At 39.7% G+C, this 22,957-nt stretch overlaps 1 protein-coding gene and 1 long non-coding RNA gene across 2 annotated transcripts in view; one reads left to right on the top strand and one right to left on the bottom strand.

Moving 5' to 3' along the window:
• The window catches only part of LOC105475770 (3-hydroxyisobutyrate dehydrogenase), a 140,693-nt gene extending 129,223 nt beyond the window's left edge, over window positions 1-11,470 (top strand). The window contains exons 7-8 of the mRNA XM_011731255.2: window positions 5,620-5,776; window positions 10,540-11,470. Coding sequence (XP_011729557.1) covers window positions 5,620-5,776; window positions 10,540-10,698 — 316 coding nt within the window. The 3' untranslated portion in view covers window positions 10,699-11,470. The remainder of the gene's footprint in view (window positions 1-5,619; window positions 5,777-10,539) is intronic.
• Window positions 1-22,957, bottom strand: part of LOC139362826 (uncharacterized) — a 228,188-nt gene that overhangs the window by 58,592 nt on the left and 146,639 nt on the right. The gene's annotated exons all lie outside the window — the stretch shown is intronic.

Below are 22,957 nucleotides of genomic sequence, written 5' to 3'. Positions count from 1 at the left end.
CATTTACATTTTAAAATTGAATGTCCATAAGACGGTAAAGCATGTCTGTACAGAGCCTTAATAAAAGTGGTAGTATATAGGCACCTTTTCAGAGTGTTATGTTTGTATTGTGGCCAGTTTTAGGATATGGGTCACTTATAATTGAAAAACTGGTTACTAGCAACTTGTTTTCATGTTCATTCTCTAGACTAATTTCATGGAAGAGGAAAATGTACATTTCTGGAACATAAATTACATATACAATTGGTGTTGACAGCAGGATTGGTATGCATATGTATGTTTAGAATTTTATTTTTATTTTCTGGATATAAATGATTATATAAAGTAAAATGCTGGATGAACTTAGGCTATACTGTACTACAACTTTTCCCTCTTTGCCCACTCACTTGTAGTGGGTTCGTTTTCAAGGAGAAAATGAAAAGTGATTTTAAAAAAAAGACGTGTAAGAGAGCAGAAGCAATTAACAGAGTTTCCCTTATTTTTGGCTCTGATCAACTATGACAAAATTATTATTTAGAAATATGAAACTTTTAAATGTTTCATTTTTCTAAAACTCTACATATATACTGATATATATAACATAAAATATATTTTAAAAGTCTGAACACAAGGCAGAAACTCACTAGTTGTACTTAACTGTTAAAAATAATGTAAAAGTTTCTCGTGTTTCAGATTATACCAATGAATTGCTTATTTTCATAACATGAGGATTTTACCACTTTATCTTACAAAGATTCTCAGTGGTTTAAAGGCCCTAAAAATGAATGCTTCTGCTATTGTCTTTTCTCCATGGTTTACAGACATGGTTTAAAGTGACAGGATTTTTCTCTAATAGAGTATAGAGAGCAGCCACGATTTATTGAGCTCTGCAAGGTGAAAGAGAAAATTGGCATCAGCAAGCATAAATTCTCAAGTAGTAAATTCCCACAAAGTAGTATAGCATCAAAACGGTTTAGCCACATTTATATTCTGTCCACTCTGAAGTGAAATTTTTCAGAGCATTAATGTCAACATTTACAAATTGAGTCACCCATTCCTGTGAAGTGATCATCTCTGATTAATTTTATTCTCATAAGTCAGTGGTTTTTCTGGAACACTTTTTTAAAAATAATGAAGAATAAAATCCTACAGTTTAAAATTCTTATTGACCCTATGCTCTTTTACAATGAGTCTTTATGGATGTTAGCAAAGTTTTTAAATGTTGTAAAAAAAAAAAAATAGAGTACAAAATATGGTATACAATATATTTTGAGATTCCTTTTTTATTAGACCTTTCTGCTTTCTAATTGCATTCCTACATAGGCATTAGAATCATAGTTTTATGGCCCTGAAAGTACCCTACTTGTATTAGAGAGGTTTTGTTCCTGTGTATCACATAGAGACAACATTGATAATGTTTTGTTGTTTTAAATTACCAGCTCCACTGGAAATTGATTTAAAATATATATATATTGGTAGTATAACAAGTTATTTGCATTACCAGCCAGGCCCAGGCTCCTCCAGCACCCACTGTATTGTCTTCCACCAAAAGAAGCTTGAAGCAGCTGAACTTCTGGAAAGCTGTTCAAGATGAGAACTTTCCCTCCAGTGTGGTTTTATTAATAGTTTCTTGCATACTGCCCTTAGAAGATGTTGCTTTTGCATTTATGTGATGACTGGAGCCTTAGTTGTGTACCCTAATAAATATAACAGATGGCAAAGGTTTGTAATTTGTAAACGGCCAGAAAGTTTGTTCTTTGTATGTCTCTATACTGTCTGGTTTTACGTAAGAACAAAACAAATTATGTCACTAAACTGGGATGTTTGTATCACAGGAACAGATCTGGAAATGAAACATCTAAGACTATGTCAACCCAAATCATTCACTTATCATACAGATTTCTTAATAAACTGATAAAATGCCATCATATTTTATCAACAACTAGCCAATACGTATTGGTTTACTACCTACGTATACCAATACGTATTAAGTTCACCACCTACTTAATAGTTAACTACTAGCCAATACAATAGCATGTGTTTGGGCGTGCATGTAGGTCTGCATCCAAGCTGTCCCACATAATTAAGCTTTTTTCGTTTATAAAATGACAAAAATAATTACATCTATCCACTGGGTTGTTGTGAAGATTAAGTGAGTTAACCCACGTAAAACAATTTCTGGCACATAGTAGGTGTTGATATGTGGTAATGATATTTGTGGTTGTGGTGAGGTGGTTATTGTTTGAAATTAAATTGTACTTTAATCTTTTTCTTCCTAACATGTCTCACTAGCTGGCATTACATATTTATTTGTCTGTTTATTACCTGTCTTCCCATCTAGAAGCTCCATGAAGGGGAATGGTTTGTTTACTCATTGCCATATCTTAAGAATATACCTGGCAGGTATTAGGCACCCAGTGAAGATTTGTCAGATAAATAAGGAGAGGAGGGAGGAGGTAGGGAAGTGAGTGAGTGAGTCTCTTGCCAAAAGTAAAAGTTATCCAGGTGGGTCTTAACTCAGCCCTCCTGGCAGACTGGCACAGCCTCCTCTTAGCTTCCTTCTTACTGTCTCCTTGGCTGCACTACGTGTAGCACTTGGGTATAGTAGATCTCAGTAAACATTGATGGATAAGTGATTAATTAAAACTGACATGGTCTTAGATGTTTCATTTCCAGATATGTTCCTGTGATATATAAACATCCCAGTTTAGTGACATAATTTGTTTCATTCTTTCGTAAAACCAGACAGTATAGATTACTCACAGATAATATAAACAAACTTTTTTGGCCCTTAAAGTCTTGGTTACATTGAAGGCAAATGTTTAATTTTTAAAATTTTTTTACAGTTTATGCATTATTTTTACTTATTCCAAAACCTCATTTAAAATTCTTATGTTTTAGAGGTGAGTAGATTTGACACAGTGACGTTTATTTGAGATGCATTATATATGCAGTCAGAGCAATGAATTCATTCTGTTTATATCAGAGAACATTCCAGCAATTGTAAAGCCACATGCATGCACGCATGCACTCTCGAACCACATCCAGTGGCAAGTTATTATGGGGACTGACAGACTGTCATTCTTTTGATGGCTTGAGCTGTATATCTTCTGAACAGCAGTGGGGCTCTTATGCAGAAAGTATCATATGTTCCCAGCCAATTTACAGGGAAACAGCAATAACATTTTATCATGGTTGAGAGCCCAGTAGCTGCTTCCTATTAAACTTGCCCTTTCAGATACCTGTCTTGGATTAATTTGTTGATTTCGAATGGAAACTCAGTCTTCTCCAGTGAAGCATGACGTTCTAGGATAGACTCTGAATGACAATTACTGTGTATTCTAGCTGGTTTCAGACCATTACAAGCCTTGGGCACAGTGGAAAACAGAGGACTTCAGTAACTGATTTTAATATCATGTCTAATTTTAACTGTCAGTTATGTATGTGCCAGAGAAAGAATCCTCAGAAAGATGAAATGCAAAACACTTCTAACTTGCTGTTTTTAATGATACACTTTGCTATGGGTGGGGGCAGGGGGAGGGAAGTGGAGAGGGAGTAACTATCTCCTGAAGGGAATCAGCACGGTGGGGAAGCATCAGATTTGAAAAGTGAGAATGAAAAACTGCCGCCTGATTTTTTTGTGTGTGCCCCTCAGGATGCTTCTAAATTGTAATGTGTTCACCAAAAAGGGTTTCCATCAATCAGTACCAGTACTCTTCCTTGAACATTCAAGAAAAATGTAGGGTTTTACAAAGTTAGGATAATTAGCTTTGCTCACCATTTTGTTGAATATTATAGAAGAGAATTTCCTTAGCCGTAAAAGCTCTTGTGAGCTACTACTGAGTGTAACCTGGTAGATTAGAAAGAAGGGAGGAATTCTGCTGCTTTAAATGTGATGAACCATCTTAAAAGATCTAAATTAGGAAGCCCTGAAATTGTATTTCAAGTGGAGGGAGAAAGCGACGTTTTGGAGTCTTTAAAAGTATTTTCTCCTTATGGAGCATATTAGATGTATGCATTCTTGAACATTTGTACTTTCCAGGTATAACGAATTAACTAATTGTTAATTTGTGGTTTTACTTTTCACAATTATTCACTAAGCACACTGGCTTTATCTTTTCCTAAGTGATATACTACAATAGCATACTGATAGCCTAATCTTATTTAAAAGGAGAAAGCAAGCATCAGTAGCAAACTATACATGCAGTGAACTTGGATCTTTATAAAAGAATGAATGAAACTGTTGGGTTTCTCTCTGGCAATCTACAGTTGAACAGAATGAATGATAGCCGATTTAGACTGAGTTTCTGTATCTGTTATAATCCTTAGTAAAACCCATCACTATAACATGGGCCACCATATGAATTCAGATACTTGATATGCCACATAGCAGTCTGGGAACCACAGCTACCCCTTGAAAGCCTGATTACATAACAGTTGTATTATGTGGTAATACCATACATATTTTTGGCTGTTAGCCTCAGCCCCCTGCTCTAGCATCTGAAAAAAAAGTTTTATTGGCCATGATATTCAGATTTTGAAATAAACAGACGTGTTTTAGACACACAAAACAATCTAAGCATGCCAAGATGCATAGTTTGTTTAACATTTACATAAGTGTCTCTTTTCAGTGTTTTTATTTTCTGGAAGAGGTTGGTTTTAAGAAAAAGTAGAAAGCTTTTATGACAATTGTTTCATAATGGCTCTGTGTATAAAAGAAACCAAATAAATTGCTAGGTATAAAGTTTTATTTGAAACTTGATTCAATGATACTTAGCAAAATTGTGCTTCCCAAACTGCATTATATCTTTAGAATCCAAGTAATGGAGCATTTTGATTCTATTTTTTCTAGGGTCCATACTGAACAGCCGTTTCTGCCATCAGCCCAGTGATAGAACAAATGATGTTTCCGCTTGGGCAAGCTTTGTTTTATCAGGATCAGTAACCTTATCAGCAGTTGACCCAGAACTATAATGCATGTCTCTGAATAGATAGCATATGTCACAACTCTGTGCAGACTTGCTTCATAAGCAAGATTGTCTAATAAAGATTTAATAAGTAAGGAAAAGTTTGCAGCAAAAAAGTCTTCTTTTATAATAACTTTTCTTAAGCTCGTTTACAGCTCCTGGCTCATCTCTTGCATTTATTCTCATAAAAACTAAAGGAATAAACATACATATAAATGCATTCACACAGACTCCCATGATGCATCATTTATCTGTCAATATTTCTTTCTGAAATATATCATTTGTGGGTAAAGAATGTAGAATTTAAATTATCATATTGGTTTAAGGTTCTTATGTGACACATAAATGTAGTAATGTCCAAAGATCAGAAAACCCATGAGTGTGATAAAGCAATAGTACTTTTATGCAATTATATATTAGTTTTTCTTAATAATAGGATAACATAGGTTTTCTCTAAATGCAAAATGGTCCTGGCTCAAAAATGTTATTTAACCAGTAGTGTTTAGTACCCTATAATTCAAAATTGGATTGTTCACTCTCATATCAATCTGCTTAGATTTTAGAAGACATATAATAAATGGAGAGAGAAGATGGAGCATCCCCATACATAAATAAGTCATGCACGACTTGTACATTTTGACACTTAACACTTCTTTTCTTTGACCTTTGACAGGTTAGGGCTTGACCCAAAACTATTGGCTAAAATCCTAAACATGAGCTCAGGACGGTGTTGGTCAAGTGACACTTACAATCCTGTGCCTGGAGTGATGGACGGTGTTCCCTCGGCTAATAACTATCAGGGTGGATTTGGAACAACACTCATGGCTAAGGTATGGTAAATGTAGACACTAACCAAGAGAGAAGGAAAAATGTTTCATGGTCTAATAACACTTTCCTTCTCTTTCTCTTAATAAAGCATATGTCTCATAGAAGAGGCAAAATTAGTAGCATATTCACTCTCACTAAAAGAGTAAAAACCTAGCTTAGATGAAAATCCATATCTTGTTCATTTTTATTCCTGGCCTTTTGGATGAGAAGAATGGGCCAGGCTGTGTGTGTGTGTGCAGGCTGTGTGTGTGTGTGTGTGCACGCGCGCTTGGGTTTGTTTATATGAGCTGGTAAAATTTGGTTCATCATAAACTTAGGTTAATTTACCAACTTCTTAAATGAGAGCAGTGAGAATTTTCTCATTGTTGATAATACACTGGCAGTGCATATATGCATCACAAAAGAAGAGAGGATTTTCCCATTGATAATAGATTTCCAAATACATCTTCCTGCTTTAAAATTTTAATATATGGATTTATATGTAAAAATTAGTTAAGTCATTTGAAAAGCAGATTGTCATCCTTCTCTTATTTGAGATCTCAACTTTAGAAAGTCTGTGCTGTCAACTGTAGAAAATAATTTTTAGACGAGCTAACTTTCAGATTTCTGCAGTGCTATTTTCTCCCAGTTGAGGGTGGGTTTTTTTGTTTGTTTCTGATTCAAAAGTAAGAATACGGCCAGGCGCAGTGGCTCATGCCTATAATCCCAGCATTTTGGGAGGCCACGGTGGGCAGATTACCTGAGGTCAGGAGTTCGAGACCAGTCCAGCTAACGTGGTGAAACCCCGTTTCTACTACAAATACAAAAAATTAGTCAGGCGTGGTGGCACGCGTCTGTAAGCCCAGCTACTCAGGAGGCTGAGGCAGGAGAATCACTTGAACCTGGGAGGTGGAGATTGCAGTCCGCTGAGATCGTGCCATTACACTCCAGCCTGGGTAACAGAGCGAGACTTCATCTCAAAAAAAAAAAAAAAAAGAAAAAGTAAGAATACATATACCTAGATACCACACAAGCATACCTTGGAGATATTGTGGGTTCAGTTCCAGACAACCACAACAAAGCAAGTCACACAAATTTTTTGGTTTCCCAGTACATATAAAAATTACATTTATACTATGCTGTAGTCTATTAAGTGTGCAGTAGCATTATGTCTAAACAATATACGTATCTTAATTTCAAAATGCTCTACTGCTAAAAAATGCTAACAATTATTTGAGCCTTCAGTGAGTCATAAGTCTTTTTTGCTGGTGGAAGGTCTTGCCTTGAGGTTGATGACTGCTGATTGACCAGGGTTGGTGGTTGCTGAAGGTTGGGTGGCTATGACAATTTCTTAAAATAAGATAGTAATGAAGTTTAAGTTTACTGCATTGATTGAGTCATCCTTTCATAGAAGATTTATGTGCTGCTGTTTGATAGCATTTTACCCACAGTACAACTTCTTTCAAAATTGGAGGCAATCCTCTCAGACCCTGATGCTACTTTATTAACTAAATTTGTGTAATATTCTAAATCCTTTGTTGTCATTTCACCAGGAGTAGAGCTATCTCAAGAAACCACTTTCTTTGCTCATCCATAAGAAGTAACTCCTCATCCCTTCAAGTTTAGCACAAGATGGTAGTAATTCAGTCACATCTGCAGGCTCCACTTCTAATTCTAGTTCTGTTTCCACCACATCTGCAGTGACTTTCTCCATTGAAGTCTTAAAGGCCTCAAAGTTATACATGAGCATTGGAATCAGCTTCTTCCAAACTCCTGTTAATGTTGATATTTTGACCTCCTCCCATGAATCACAAATATTCTTAATGGCATCTAGAATGGCAAATTATTTTCATAAGGTTTTCAGTTTACTCTGCCCAGATCTGTCAGAGGAATCACTATATATGGTAGCTATTGCCTTACGAAATATTTCTCACGTAAGAGTTGAAAAACGACTCTTTGATCCATGGGCTACAGAATGGATGTTGCTGTGTTCATAGACATGAAAACAACATTAATCTTGTACATCTCCATCAGCACCCTTGGGTGACTACGTGTACTGTCAGTGAGCAGTCATGTTTTGAAAGGAATCTTCTGACCAGTAGGTCTCAACAGTGGGCTTAAAATATTCAGTAAACCATCCCATAAACAGATGCACTTTCTTTTAGACTTTGTTGTTCCATTTGTAGAGCACAGGCAGAGCAGATTCAGCGTGATTCTTAAGGGCCCTAGGATTTCTGGAATGATAAATGAGCACTGGCTTCAACTTCAAGTCACCAGCTGCACTGGCCCTTAACAACAGGGTTAGCCTGTCCTTTGAAGCTTTGGAACCAGACATTGACTTCTCTTTAGCTGTGAAAGTCCTAGATGATATCTTCCAACAGCAGGCTGTTTCATCTACACTGAAAATCTGTTGTTTTGTGTGGCCACCCTCATCAGCGATAGCTGGATCTTCTGGATAACTTCCTGCAGTTTCTCCATCAGCATTTGCTGCTTCACCTTCCACTTTTATGTTATGGAGATGGCTTCTTTGCTTAAACCTCATGAACTAATCACTGCTAGCTTCACACATCTTCTGCAGCTTCCTCACCTCTCTCAGCCTTCATAGAATTGAAGAAAGTTAGGGCCTTGTTCTGGGTTAAGCTTTGGTTTAAGGGAATGTTGTAGCTGGTTTGATCTATGCAGACCACTCAAACTTTCTCCCTATCAGCAGTAAGGCCAATAGGGAGCAGTAACACATTATCATTCATGTGTTCACTGGAATAGCATTTGTAATTTTCTTCAAGAATTTTTTCTTTGCATTCTGCTGTTTGTTTTAGTTGCCCTGCCTTTCAGCCTGTCTTGATTTTCTACACGACTTCCTCACTAAGCTTAATCATTTCTAGCTTTTGATTTAAATTGTGAGACAGCTGACTGCTTTCATTTGAACACTCAGAGATCATTGTAGGGTTATTAATTGACCTAATTTCAATATTTTGTGTCTCAGGGAATAGGGAGGCCTGAGGATTGAAAGAGAGAGAGCTGCCATTCAGCGGCAGGGCAGTCAGAATACATGTGTACCACATTTATCGATTATGTTTGCCATCTTATATGCGCTTTGTGACACCCCAAAACAGTTTCAATAATAACATCAAAGATCACTGGGCGCAGTGGCTCATGCCTGTAATCCCAGCACTTCGGGAGGCCGAGGCGGGTGTATCACCTGAGGTTAGGAGTTCAACACCAGCCTGGCCAACATGGCAAAACCCTACTAAAATAACTCTACTAAAAATAAAAAAGCCGGGTGTGGTGGCACATGCCTGTAATCCCAGCTGCTCAGGAGGCTGTGGGAGGAAAATCGCTTGAACCTGGGAGGTGGAGGTTGCAGTGAGTCAAGATTGCACTGCTACACTCCAGCCTGGGCAACAAGAGAGAAACTCCGTCTCAAAAAAAAAAAAAAAAAAAAAAAAGTCACTGATCACAGTCACCATAACAGAAATAATAGTAATGAAAAAGTTTAAAATATTGTGAGAATTACCAAAATGTGACAGCTGCATGGCTGGGCACATGCTGTTGGAAAAACAGTGCTAATAGACTTGCTCAATGCAGGATTGCCACAAACCTTTGATTATTAAAATACAAAAACAAACATGCATTATTTGTGAAGCATGATAAAGTGAAGCATAGTCAGACAGACAAGATGTGCCCATACTTGGCTTACTCTCCCTCATTCCCCATGACCTTTGTTCATTCTGCTTCCTGAATATGCCTTGAATCCATCCCTCCTCCCCTGCTAGCAGTACCTTGGCTGAGCCTCGTGTGTGTTGTACCACAAATACATCTTAACTGATCTTGTCTTTCAGCCTGATCTTCTCCACTTTATTTTCCACAACAAAGCAAGAGTGCACTTCTAAAATGTAAAATCCTGATTGTGTCACTTCTACTTTGAAGTTTTTGTAGTAGTTTCAGTTACTTCGAGATTAAAGTCCATCCCTGCAACTTGTCTAACAAGCCCCCAGATGCCTTGGCTTTTGCTTGCCTCAACCAGACTGATTTCCTTTCCCATCCCCCACTCCTTGTTTTCATCATGCTGAACTCATTTCTCCCTCTTGTTCTCTCTCTTACAAACCTTCACATTTGCTGTTCCGTCTGCCAGGATCATTCTTCCTTGCCCACCACCTCCCTGCCACCCCGATGTTTTCACCTGGCTCCAGGTCTGTGCTTCACTGTCTCTTTCTCTTCACCTTTCCTAGCACCCCAGACCCTGCTTCCTTGGATCCCATGATAGTACTCCTCCTATCCAATTATACCATGTTTATTTGTCTTTCTCCTTAACACAATGTGAGTTTGGGTGGGCTGTGGCTGTTTTGCTCATCATTTTATCCCAGCTTCTGGCACATTGTCAGCACACTTCAAATATTTACTGGATGAAGTAATATTTGTAACTGTTTCCTGTTTTGCAGTTTTATTTCTCTTTGTTTTCATTTAAGAATCTTTTAAAAAAATTTTGTCAGTCTTACAGATTTCCACAGATAAGATTACACAGGGAAATTTTTTTCTTCTTCAAATCTGTGAAACAAACAGGTATTGTGGAAGGTGGAAAAATATAAGAGAAATCAAGGTTTCTGTCTGGAGCAGTTTTGCAATTATATGAAAGCACTTACTAAAAAATGTTAACTTACCATAGTATTTATCTTATTTTTTCAGATTACATTTTTTCTTCTTTGAAACCAAAACATTAGGAACCACAGTTCTAAAGAGCCTTTACCACCAGTCTCAATGTGTTCTCTCTTCCTCTTGTTTGATTTAGGATCTGGGATTGGCACAAGACTCTGCTACCAGCACAAAGACCCCAATCCTTCTTGGCAGTCTGGCCCATCAGATCTACAGGATGATGTGTGCAAAGGGCTACTCAAAGAAAGACTTCTCATCTGTGTTCCAGTTCCTACGAGAGGAGGAGACCTTCTGAGTGTGCCCTTTGGCCACGGACACTGTTGGGAACCAAACTCTGTCTTGGAGCCTCCTTCTAGCTCACTCCACAAGTAAATGGATTTAATCAAAGGTCACCTATCTGCTTTTGATTGTCTAGGTCACAGTAATCTCTAGGATTTTTTCACCCATTTTTAACCACTTATTCTTTTTGTCTTTTTAACAAACATCTGAATTTTTTTTCTGCAAGCCACTGATAGTCTCTGCTAACTAGCTGAATTGACCTTTTACAAAGTTTGATCCCTGAGCATCCTCAACTAAATCGTTGAATCCTCCAATCAGGATATTATCTGCTTTACTTTACAAATAAAAGCAAATCTTTTGTCAACCGGATGAAGCCCATCTTAAAGGAATTGGTGTGAAGAGAGAAGTTAGAGAAGGGATATGCAGTGAATTACTATCTGTGTCCATCAGGAAGTTTGTGCTGTTAACCAAATGGTTACTGCACTACCAGGGTTACTGGTTTGTTTTCCAGGGAGCTGATAAAGCAGGAGAACTGTTGCAGCATGTTTTCTATTTGGACTCAGTCACAATATGGTAGGATATCCCTCACCAACTCCCAACACTCAGCAGACTTGTTTTTGTATTTTTTTCTGTCTTGTACATTCTTACTACGTATTTTTTTGACTTGAAAAGAATGACATCTTTAGACCCATTTCAGAGCCAATGATGATATTTGCTTTAGATAATTATTATATTATTATAAATATAGCCATATTATTTTGAATTCAAATAAATTTCTATACTGGTAATACTTTCTTGGTTTTTGTTTCTTCCCCATCATTTGGTGAACTAATGATCTGACAAACTGACGTTCACATTAATGGAGAAAGGATGGGAATAAAGAGAAAGGAGGGGAGGTCAAAAGGAACAAAGCTCTGAGTTGGCCAGTGGCAAGCCAGTGTTTTGCTGCTTTACCTGAATCCTTATTGAGTATTCGTTTGAATGTTTTTTAGGTCATCAGTTCTCTCTCTAGGAATTCAGCCTGTGTTAAATGTAACATGCCCCAATATGGAGCACAGTCACCACTTTTCCCACCTCAGCCTCTAGCAACATTCCAGGTAATAGACCTAGACACCAAATTTGGCAGAAGTATTATTGCTTTCATCATTTTCCTGGTGATAAAAAATTCCAGGCACTATTAAAAGTGCTGGGGATACAGTGATGAACAAGACACAAGATTTCTGCCCTTGCAGAGCATAAGTTCTGGTGTCTCATGTGTTTGTGACAGACAAGAAATATGTATTTTTCAGGTAAGAACTAAAAAGAAAAAGCAGAATAAGGGGGATGGATAGGGAGTGCTGGGGTATTTTCTTAGGGTGATAAGGAAAGTTCTCTCCAATAAGGTGGCAATTGAGCAGAGGTAAGTAAGGGAGTAAGCAATGCAGGTACCTGAGGAACAAACATTCCAGGCAAAGGGAACAGAAAGTACAAAGGCCCTGAGGTAGGACACTGCTGAATATGAGGAGTAACAGGCAGGCTATAAGTGAAGTGGCTCATAATGAGGGTAGCCAGATCATACGGGGCCTTGCAGTGTATGTTAGGACGCTGGCTTTTATTCTGAGCAAAATGGGCAATGTATCACTTAGCTTTTGCTGGATAACAAATCACCCCAAAATTTAGTGGCTTAAAACAACAAACGTATTGTTTTTCAAGATTCTGTGGGTTGGCCATATTATTCTGGTCTAGACCAGCTCATCTCTAGCTAAAGTCTCTAGTTTGGCTTTGCTCAGCTGGGACTGCTGGAATGGTTGAGGCTTCTCTCCATGTGGTCATGCATTTTCCAGGAGTCTAGTATGAATTTGTTCACATAGTGCTGGAAGCATCCCAGCAGCAGCAGACGACAATCCTTGACTTTCTAAGCCTGCGCTTGCTTCATGTTTGTACTTTCCCCTTGGCCACAGCAAATGTCATAGCCAAGCCCAGAATCAGCATAGGAGGGGTCTGCATGAGAGTGTGGACACAAAGAGGGGCATTATGGTTGTCTTTTTGCAAACAACCTATCACAAGCAGCCTGTGAAAGTTTTTCACCAGATTGATGTGATCTGACCTACTTTTTTAAAGGGATCACTCTGGATGCTGTGTGGAAAAGAGTCTGTAGGAGCAAAGCTGGAAACAAGGAGACCAATTCGGAGGCAATAGTAATAATCCAGTTGAGAGGTGGTAGCTGGGATCAGAATGTTAAAATGATGAAGGAGGCAAGAGGTGGTTAGATTCTGAACCTACAAAACAGAGCTACTAACTGATGGATGGCATGAGAGAGAAAGTGGGGAGTCAGGGATAACCCCATGTCAGTGGCCTGAGAAAGTAGAAGAAAGAAGTTGCCATTTCCTATATGGGCAAGATCGTGGGAGGAAGATTTGGGGAGAACTGTAGGAAGTTTAGGAGAAAAAAGTCAGGGATTTATATGAGATGCCTAATAGACATCTAAGAAAAGAACAAAAGTCCAAGGACTGAGCCCTGTGTTACTGTAACTTCAGTGGTTAGGAAAATGGGGGGGGGGGGATAAGCAAATGAGACTGAAGAGGAGAGATCAGCAAAGTAGGGAAAAAACATGGGAGCAGTGTCCCAGGAGCCAAATGAAAACAGTATTTTAAGGAGGGAATGATGATCTGATGAGTAATAGGGCTGAGAGTCATTTGGATTTGGCAAAAGAGCTATCACTGGTGACTTTTTCAAGAGTTTTGGTGGAGTCTTGGAAATGAGACCTGGATTGAGAATGGGAGAGGAATTGGAAACTAGAGAATTCTTGAAGAGCTTTGCTGCAGAGGAGAACAGACAAATGGGATAGACATTGGCAGCAAATAAGGGGTCAGGAAGAGTTTTATTATATTTTTAAAATAGGAAATATTATGGGATTATACGGATGGAAGTGGAATGATCCAGTAACGAGGGGGAAAGTAATGACACAACAGAGAAGATACTTGCTAAATGATATATTTTGAGTAGTTGAGAGGGAAGGGGTTTAACTTGGGCCAAATCTCCTCAAATTAAAGGAACCAGCAAAAACAGATCAGATCACATTTCAGCCTGTCAGCATCTTACATGAAGAATAGAATTGTAATTAATTATACAGTTTTCAACATGAACAAAATATTTGTGCTGGAAAGGAATTCCCTCTGCGTGTGACCCTGTGCAAGCCACCCTCTACTGACCATTCATTTTCTCATCTGTGAAGTTGTCATAAACAGTCTAGCTTAATATTAAATGCTTTCTGGAAATGAAAACAAAAGATGTAAGTTAAGGACAATCACACATGATAGCAAGCATATGGAAAAATTGGAACCCTTATACATTGCTGCTGGGAATATAAAATGGTGCAGCCACTTTGGAAAATAGCTTGGTAGTTCCTCAAAAGGTTAAACAGTGTTGGCACATGGTCCAGCAATTTCACTCCTAGATGTATAACCAAGAAAGGAAAAAAATATCTCCACACAAAACTTATACACAAATGTTCATAGCAGCATTATTCATAATAGCTAAAAAGTGGAAACAATCCAAATATCCTCCAGCTGATGATTGGATGAACAAACTATTATATCCACACAGTGGAAGATTGCTTGACCATACAAAGGAATAAAGTACTGATCCATGCTACCACATGCATGAACTTAAAAACATACCAGGTGAAAGGCGGCAGACGCAAAGGGCCACGTATTGTATGATTCTACTTATCTGAAGTATCAGATAATAGGCAAATCCACAGAGACAGTAGATAAGTGGTATCCACGGACTGGAGAGGGGGAAATGGGGAATGACTGCTAATGGATATGGAGTTTTTTGAGGGGAGTAATGAAAATGTTCTGGAATAGTGATGGTTCACAACTTTGTGGATATATTTTAAAATCACTGAGTTGTATATTTGAAAATAGTGAATTACATCTCAATTTTTAAAAAGCCTAAGGAAAATATCATGAGTTAAGATCTTTTGATAAGTGGTTCTCAACTGGGGCAGTTTTGCTTGCCAGGGGGGACACATGGCAATGGCTGGAGACATTTTTGGTTGTCCATTTTACTGGTATTTAGTGGGTAGAGGCCAAGAATGTTGCTAAACCTCTTACAATGCATGGGACAGCAGCCACAACAATAGTTATCCTGCCCAAAATACGAGTCAGGCAAAGTTTAAGAAATACTGCTCTAGGTGTACATTCCACAGGACCTGAACTCAGCATATCAACACCTGAGCTCCTCATTTTCCCCCAAAGCCCTGCTTCTCCTTCTGGTCCTACCCCATGACTTCTCCCAGGCTTTCAGGACCCATCCCTGACTCCTCCACTCCTCCACCCAATCTCCACAGCTAATCCTAAATATCTAGTGCCTATTATAGGCCCTCACCAGTTCTTACCTAGGGCAGCAGTCCCCAACTTCTTTGGCACCAGGGACTGGTTTTGTGGAAGACAGTTTTTCCATGGGCCGTGGTTGGGGGAATGGTTTTGGGATGAAGCTGTTCCACCTCAGATTATCAGGTATTAGATTCTTGTAAGGAGCGCACAACCTAGATCCCTCACATGTGCAGTTCGCAATAGGGTTTAGGATCCTATGAGAATCTAATGCAGCCACTGATCTGACAGGAGGCAGAGCTTAGGCAGTATTGCTTGTTCACTGGCTGGCCGCTCACCTGCCCTTCAACCCAGTTCCTAACAGGCCACAGACCAGATCAGTACTAGTCCTTGGCCTGGGGGTTGGAGACCCCTGATCTAGGGTACTTCAGTATCTTCAGTGACACCTTTTATTTTTCTTAACAGCTTTTTAAAGGTACAGTGTACATACAATGAAATTTGCTCCTTTTATATAATGAATGACTTTTAGTACATTTAGAGTTTTACAACCATCACAATTCAATTTTAGAACATTTCCATCACCCCTGCAAAATCCCTTGGATCCATTCGTAGTCACTCCTCATTCTCCCTGCCCCCAGCCATTGGCGGCTACTAAGCTTTCTGACTCTAGATTTAAAGCTGCTTCTTGGCCACCAGCCTGGTTTTATTTCCCAGTTGCTGAGCACTGCTGCAGAAGAGGTCTTTCTAAGACTGAAAGCCAATCCAGCCAACCCCCTGTTTAGAATGTTTGAGTCTAGGATACAGTCTGGTCTCCAAGACCCTCCTGCTAGGGCTTCTATTTCACCGGCAACACTGCCCACAGTACGTCTTTTCCCAAACCTGCCATGCTTTGCACACCTCAGTACATTTGCACATGTCATTTCCTCCATCTGGAATGCCCTTCACCGCCCCTTCTGGCACTGTGACTGGTTCAGCACTGTTATCTTCTAAAAAGCCTTCCTCAGCTACTTCAGACTCAGTTGTGGCCACTCTGTTTTCATAGCTCCTTGTTGATATCTTTCTCATCACAGGACTTGCCCTGTTACATTATATTTCCAGGTTTGCTCATTTGTCTTCCTCACCAGACTGTGAGCTCCTGGACGGCACAGAATATGTCCTGTCAGCTTTGAGGTTTGCGTTGAGTTCAGCACCTAGCATTAAGTAAGAGCTCAATAAGCGTTTGAATAAATGAATGAGTGAAAGCTCGGGCATTACATTTATGTTAGGGGAATTACTGACTGCATAAACATTTTCTTAAAGATTCTTGCTTAGCAGACCAAGTTTATTAGTCAAAAGTTTAGCTTATGCTGTTAAAACTGGAGAAATTCTGGAAAAGAGAAAGTATGCATTTTTGGTAGCAAGCTTAGTCTAAACTTTTATGTACTTGCCTACAGTAAAGCATGCACCTATTTCCCCTTATGGAGCACAGCAGTTGCAAATGTCATCTTACATAACATGCTATGTAGACCTTGAGACATGAGGTGAATCTCAGAAGAATCTAGGTTTGATTTATTCAAGGGAATCTGTAAATAGGTGTTTGAGAGACTCTGCCATCCTGCTGATCTGACACCATTATAATGGAGCACACTGCTCAGCCACAGCCCAGTCCACATGAAAGCGAACACCAAATGAACTGGGCCCACTCAGCCCTTCTTCACATTACACAAAGTTCAATCTTGTTTTCTAAGCAATCAGAAATGTGTATAATATGTCCACATTGTAGGGGGAAGAAAGGCAAATCCGAGCAGAGAATGGGGCAAAATTATCCATGTGCATAAATTCTACCCAGGCTACTGTCAGAAGCCTGCTGCTGCTCAGGAAAACAGCGCGAGTTACTACCAGCCTCAGCTGCGGTAACTGCACCCTTGAGCATTCTCAAATGGCCAGCCAATGGAGAGGCGTCTGCCTGAGTGGGGTTTTTAGCCATCTTTCAGTTCAATTGAAGAGGGAGCTTAAGGACATCATAGGGATTTGTAACATTCCATGCAAGGTGTCAGACCCATAAACTAGCGTGTCCATCATACCGATGCGCAAGTGGAGTCGTCTCTCATTGGTGGCAGACAGACTGAAGATGACCTTTTGCTATGTAATTGTATTCATCACTTAATAATTCAAGAATATCTAAAGGGGATGAAGACTTCTTTATTCAGATTAGAGCATTAATAGGAAAACACAGTAAATCAGAAGCCCTTTGCAACCAGCCTACAGGGAGTGCTTTCGAATGGCTTGGTTACAAGAATGGTTCCTGGGCTGGGAGACAGAAGACCTGAGTTCTAGTCCTAGGTCAGCACTAAGCTGTGTGTGTTGTAGATCTGTTTCCTTCTCTTTAAAATGAGGGCATTCCATTGATCTTTAAGGTTTGTTTTAGCTCTAAAATTCTGATTCCCCGTAGTTAAGGATTTAAGAAAACATGAGGCATGTGCTTCTGACAGTTTTTGGACTCTCTCTGGTTAGGTATTATTTATTGCTCATATAGCCATCTCATTTATTAAGGTTTTTTTTATAGCCAGGAATAGATTCAGAGATCAATACATTTTTATTAATGATGGTCCGTCATGCCTGGTAAAGAGATAGCAAGAAAGCTCATCTAGAATGAGCCACTTGAATAAACCTGACACATAAGCTTAGCTTCAAGCTGCATTTTGGCAGGCCTCTCTGTGAAATAATGACATTGGCAGAGGAAGAAACTATGGAAACCTTCTTCACAGCCAGACTCATAAAATCAAAAGCAGGTTTGGGGTATGCTTCTCAGCCCTTGCTGTAGATGCAAATCCCATGACTTTTTGAGTGTAGCATTTTATCTTCAAAAGGACAAAATTTGGCATTTGCTGTAGTCATTAAAAATGATAAATGCCTAAAATACTTTAGAGTTTGGATTACTGTAGGTTAGAATAAATACTGTGTCAATACTAAACAGGATTTTAGAGTGGACAACTTCTCATGGACATTGTCAAATCAAAACTTAAAATCTTTTCACTATTTTCCCTTTAATCATATGAATTGAGCATAATTGTTGCCAGTTCTCCTTGTAAAAATGATGGTCTGGGCCTTTTGGAAGTGAATTCCTCCTCCCAGCACCATTAAGAGATAGCCTCGTGCCCTGAAAGAGTTAATTCACTTCCAGATGGAGCTTTTCATCCCCTGTGAGGAGTTCAGATGATATCAAGTTCACCAGTCTTTTACATTTGTTTTGTGCCTCTTGAACTTCGTTTGTATACCATTTATGGATAGAATTGAAGTAGTCTATGGTAATTTTAGACTATTTGAGACCTTTTCCAGAAACTTCACCTTAGAGTTCCAATCCCAGAGACTCCAGAGCAAATGCAGCTTTCATCTCATCTCTCCATCCCTCCTCTTAATGACCTTAACCCTGACCTGAGGACCACTCTCTATAAACATGATTCATTCTCTTTGCTTGGTTTAGTTTTGTTCCTTTAATGAGCCAAGATGACCAGGGAGACCCGATAGCTTATTTGCACTAATGTAAGTATGCTCTACTAGTTAACTCCTAACTCATTTATTTGGCTTTTACTTTGCCTAGAATTGACCCTCTGTCTCAGAGATGAAACATCTATGTCTTAGACAAAGAGATGCAAACAGTTAACATAAACAAGAGTCAGGATACAGACTACTACCCTAGAGTGAAACATAAAACAAACTGCTGGAGAGGGAGAGTATCTTTATATCCTGTACCTCAACTGCCATATTATAGTCCAGTATAAATGTTCATTAACATGTTTTATTATACAGTTACAGCCTAATGCGCTCCGGTTCAGACTACTTTCCTCTTGTGAGTTCTAGGAGTCATCATATCTCCAAGTTAAAAATTTTTGTGTTTGTCACTTTGTGATTCGAATGTCTTATTTCTCCAGCCTCTATAACATAATTTCTGATTCTGCTTGTGTGTGCAGGCGTGCTTTTCTGACTTGAGTTTAATACGTAGTCTCTGATTTTTTTTTTTTTTTTCAAAGTTGCAATGGCAGAACTGGGCCATCAAGGACGCTTAGAAGGTGATAAGCTGGAAGAGACTTTTAAGGAGAAGATTTACGATGGGTTTAGTTTCCCTATTGTCCAGCTTGCCACTTTCAGCCCAATTCATTTTGGATTGGTAGGGGTCTGTCCATGGGGTTCTGACAAATGTGTTTTTATCCTTGTGAATTTATGCTCACTTCAGTGTCAAAAAAAAAAAAAAATCTATTAAAAACTGATATGACTTTGAACAGTGGCTTGGTCCCTGATTATGGCCTTTCCTGGCCATCCCATTTAATTTCTGGCTGGACCATCTAGTGACATTAAAAGCTGCCCCTTCCAAAGCTGGATATTCCCTGCATTGCACCGTACTCATTGCAGTTTAGTCTAGTCCCTTTTATAGGTCAGTGACACCTTGAAGCCTGTATACCTGAGTCACTACAAATCTTAAAAGATGCAATTTTCTTGGCAGCTTTATCCTCCTAAGATGAATTGGAGAGTGGGAGTGAAGGACAGGGTTCTAATCTCTGTGTTAGGACCAGGGACGATAGAGACCTCTGTCTTCGCACTGGGAAGCTGCTGGCTGAAGGACTAAAAGAAGGGTTTCTTAAGTGGTTAGTTACATGCTGGAATCTTTGTTGTTTTTAAAACAATCTGCTTGTTCTCTAAAATAACCTGTTTGTGCTTCTCCTCGAAAAGTACTAGTGGCATTCCCTCACCAACAATACAGCTTTAGGAACTTACTCTCTTCAAAAGAAATAAAATTTCAAAGAAAATTCTTCTAAGGTGGTCAAAGAGTTATCAAATCTGGAGAGTTGGGGAATCTTTTCTTGTGTTAGCCCTGTTATGCCAGATGGTTTCTTTAAAAAAAAAAAAAAAAAAATCATGAATGTATTCTGCATGGACAGGCATTGTCATCTCTGCAGAGAACTGTCTTTGCCTAATGTCCTGTCTGATGGGCCATTCTATGTATTATATGCTACATAATCTCCACAAATGTATACTGTGGTCCATAAAACTGCCATACTGTTTTCAGAAACTAGTAAGTCACAAAGTAAACCTGAGACAGTGCTGTTAATAAACACAAATTGCAAACAAGAAGGTAGTAAGTGGAAATAATGCACTCATTTAGGAGTCATAAAGCCTTTGATCTTACTTTGAAGGAAAGAGTCTATGTTTAAACTACCCATTCAGGGACAGCCAGATCCCCATAAAGAGCAGTGCTTTTTGCTTTGATAGAAAATCACTGAGGCCTGTCTAGCAGGTCTGGTTTGTAAACAGATTAGTTAAAGGCTCATCAGGACTGATTTGCATAGGATTCAGCAAGCCTCAGTCACTTAATGAGCAATGCCATTTCCAGGTTGGGAAGAACACCATTTTTCCCCGCTAGCTATAAGTCTTAGATCATTACTTTGTGGGAAAGGGAAAGAATATTCATATAAAGTGAACGCTTGCTGTCCTTCACTAATGGGAAAATGATGACCTAAGACTTGCTTTGCTTGCTCTAAATAGTGAAGGTTGTAATGAAAGAAATAGGTGATGAGTTTGAAATTAGGTTACAAAAAAGGTTTCCCTACCCTTCTCTATTGTTAGAGAGACAAAGGAGGACTAATGTGAATTATAATAGAGAAGGTAAATGCACTGCAGACGCAGACCACAAATATGTATCCACAAATGTTTATGGAGGACCTCCTTAGAACCTGGCTGTGTGTATGTGTGTCAAGGGTGAGACATTCCATGCTGCCCAAGGCAGAGTGAGCCTCTGCCTGCACCGAGCCTCCCTTCTGGGGCCATCATTACAGAGAAATGGGAACAGCAGAGGAAAGGAATTTGGCAGTTTAAGCACAGGTTTTGAAATTTCTAGCAGTGAGCCGCCATTTGCTTGAAGATGGCAAGAACAGTATTTCCAGAGAGAGCAAATCCTCTGATCAATCTTACTGCACTTTTGGTTTTGAGTTTCAGAAAAATGGGCAATCACCTTCCTGTCAGTAATTAAGAAATGTTGGAGTGAGAAAAATGTTTTTTTCCTTAAATGTTGGAGTGAGAAAAATGTTCAAAGAGGAGGGGCGTGGTGGCTCATGCCTGTAATCCCAGCACTTTGGGAGACTGAGGTGGGCAGATCACTTGAGGTCAGGAGTTCGAGACCAGCCTAGCCAGCATGGCAAAACCCCATCTCTACTAAAAATACAAAAATTAGCCAGGCGTGGTGGTGCGTGCCTGTAATCCCAGCTACTAAGGAGGCTGTGGCATGAGAATCACTTGAACCCTACCGGCAGAGGCTGCAGTGAGCTGGGATTGCACCAGTGCACTCCATTCTGGGCAACAAAGCAAGAATCCATCTTTAAAAAAAAAAAGAAAAAAGAAAGAAAAAGAAAAAATGTCGAAAGCAAGCCTTTGCCTATTTTGATCACTTAATAGATAACAAACAGAGCAGCTCAGTAGAAACAAAAAATTGGAAACTGCTTATTTTTAACTTTGAAAAATAAGCAGTTTCTAAGTAAAACAAAGTGATCTCTGAAGTTTTCTACTCTGACTTCCAAGCATGTAGTGAACTGCCGGGGGACAGTGGGTGCTTCTTTGTCTGGCTTGCAGCAGCAGCATCCTGCTTATGGGAAATGTTTTTTAAATATTATCAACGTTGGCAACATTAACTTTGTCAGCTGGAAACTTGGGTTTAAATAGCAACCTTTGGCCTTTGGGTCCTGCCTTGTCAAGGCCAAGGACCTCAGCCTTACCCTGCTTCCTAGAAGCGAGATCAAATCAGCACTCTCCTGTAAATGTCACCTTGGATCCACTGCACTCAGGAAGACACAGTGCAGCTCTGGGAAGTGTTAGAAGAGAGCCTGGGGACAATTTCATACTGGCGTGATCAAGATTCCGGGTCCTGTCCAGGTAATTCAGATGGATAGTGGGTGTAAAGGGAGGCCATGCCCTCTGTCTCTCCAGGTGGATTTAATTAGGCTAAGGAGGAAGAGGAGGCCTTGTTAGTTTGTCTGCTTGTGACTATGGCTAGGGAGAGTATTCTAGTAAAATCTACTTGCGACCAGGTAAGACACCTGCATCCCTCCCTAGGAAAACGGGGGGTATTCTGTATCTCACAAGGGACCACATGTGAGGCCTCAGAGAGCCTTGCAGTCCCTCTTGCTGGCACCTTTCCCCAACCCCACTATTTTCTGATGGAGAAATTTCTTCCAGCTTGCCTTTGTCCACATCTCTCTCAACTTCCATAGGGGCGCAGACCTGCTTTGTACAGGCGGGGACCTCCTGCTTGGAAGGAGCCCTTTAGATGGGCACTGACAAGAAGGCTCCAACCCACCTACCCACTGAGGAGACCTCTTGATGCGTGGCAGCACCTGCATTTCTACCACAGGCTGGCATGAGGCAAATGAGCATGTCCACTGCCTGAGAAGATGTTCAAACACGAGCTCCATGAGGGCACGGACCATGGTTTTGTGACTGAGGTATCACAAGCACCTGGCACACTGGATGCATTCCACACACGGCATTTGTTTGGTGCATGAGTGAAGGAACAAATGAATGAGATGGCCCCAGTTTTTATTAGTAATTCTCTTGAATTACTAATAAAATTACTAAGGAACTAGTAATTCCCTTTCCTTTAGCTGTCCAGGAACACAGGCAAAGCCAAAGCTCCCAGGATCCTCATTCCATGGGCTCTAAAGCAGGAAGGATTGGAGGAAATGAGGGACTGACTGTAGTGAGGCAGGTTTGCCAAGTCTTAGGAAGCCTGGCCCCAATATTTGGAAGCTTTCCCTGAGTTAGAAACATGAACACATAGCCTCTGTTATTATGGGCCCAGGACCAATTCCAAGGCATCAGGAAGAGGCCCTCTAAACATCCCTTTACACACATAAAGCACTAGCAGAGTTTCTAACCTGTAGTAGATGCTTAATAAATGCCCTTGCTCTCAGAGTGACTGCATCTGAATACCAG

The sequence above is a fragment of the Macaca nemestrina genome, chromosome 4 (genome assembly GCF_043159975.1).
Source record: "Macaca nemestrina isolate mMacNem1 chromosome 4, mMacNem.hap1, whole genome shotgun sequence".
In the NCBI taxonomy this organism is placed as follows: Eukaryota; Metazoa; Chordata; class Mammalia; order Primates; family Cercopithecidae; genus Macaca; species Macaca nemestrina.
This window is presented reverse-complemented; position numbering and strand designations above follow the sequence as displayed.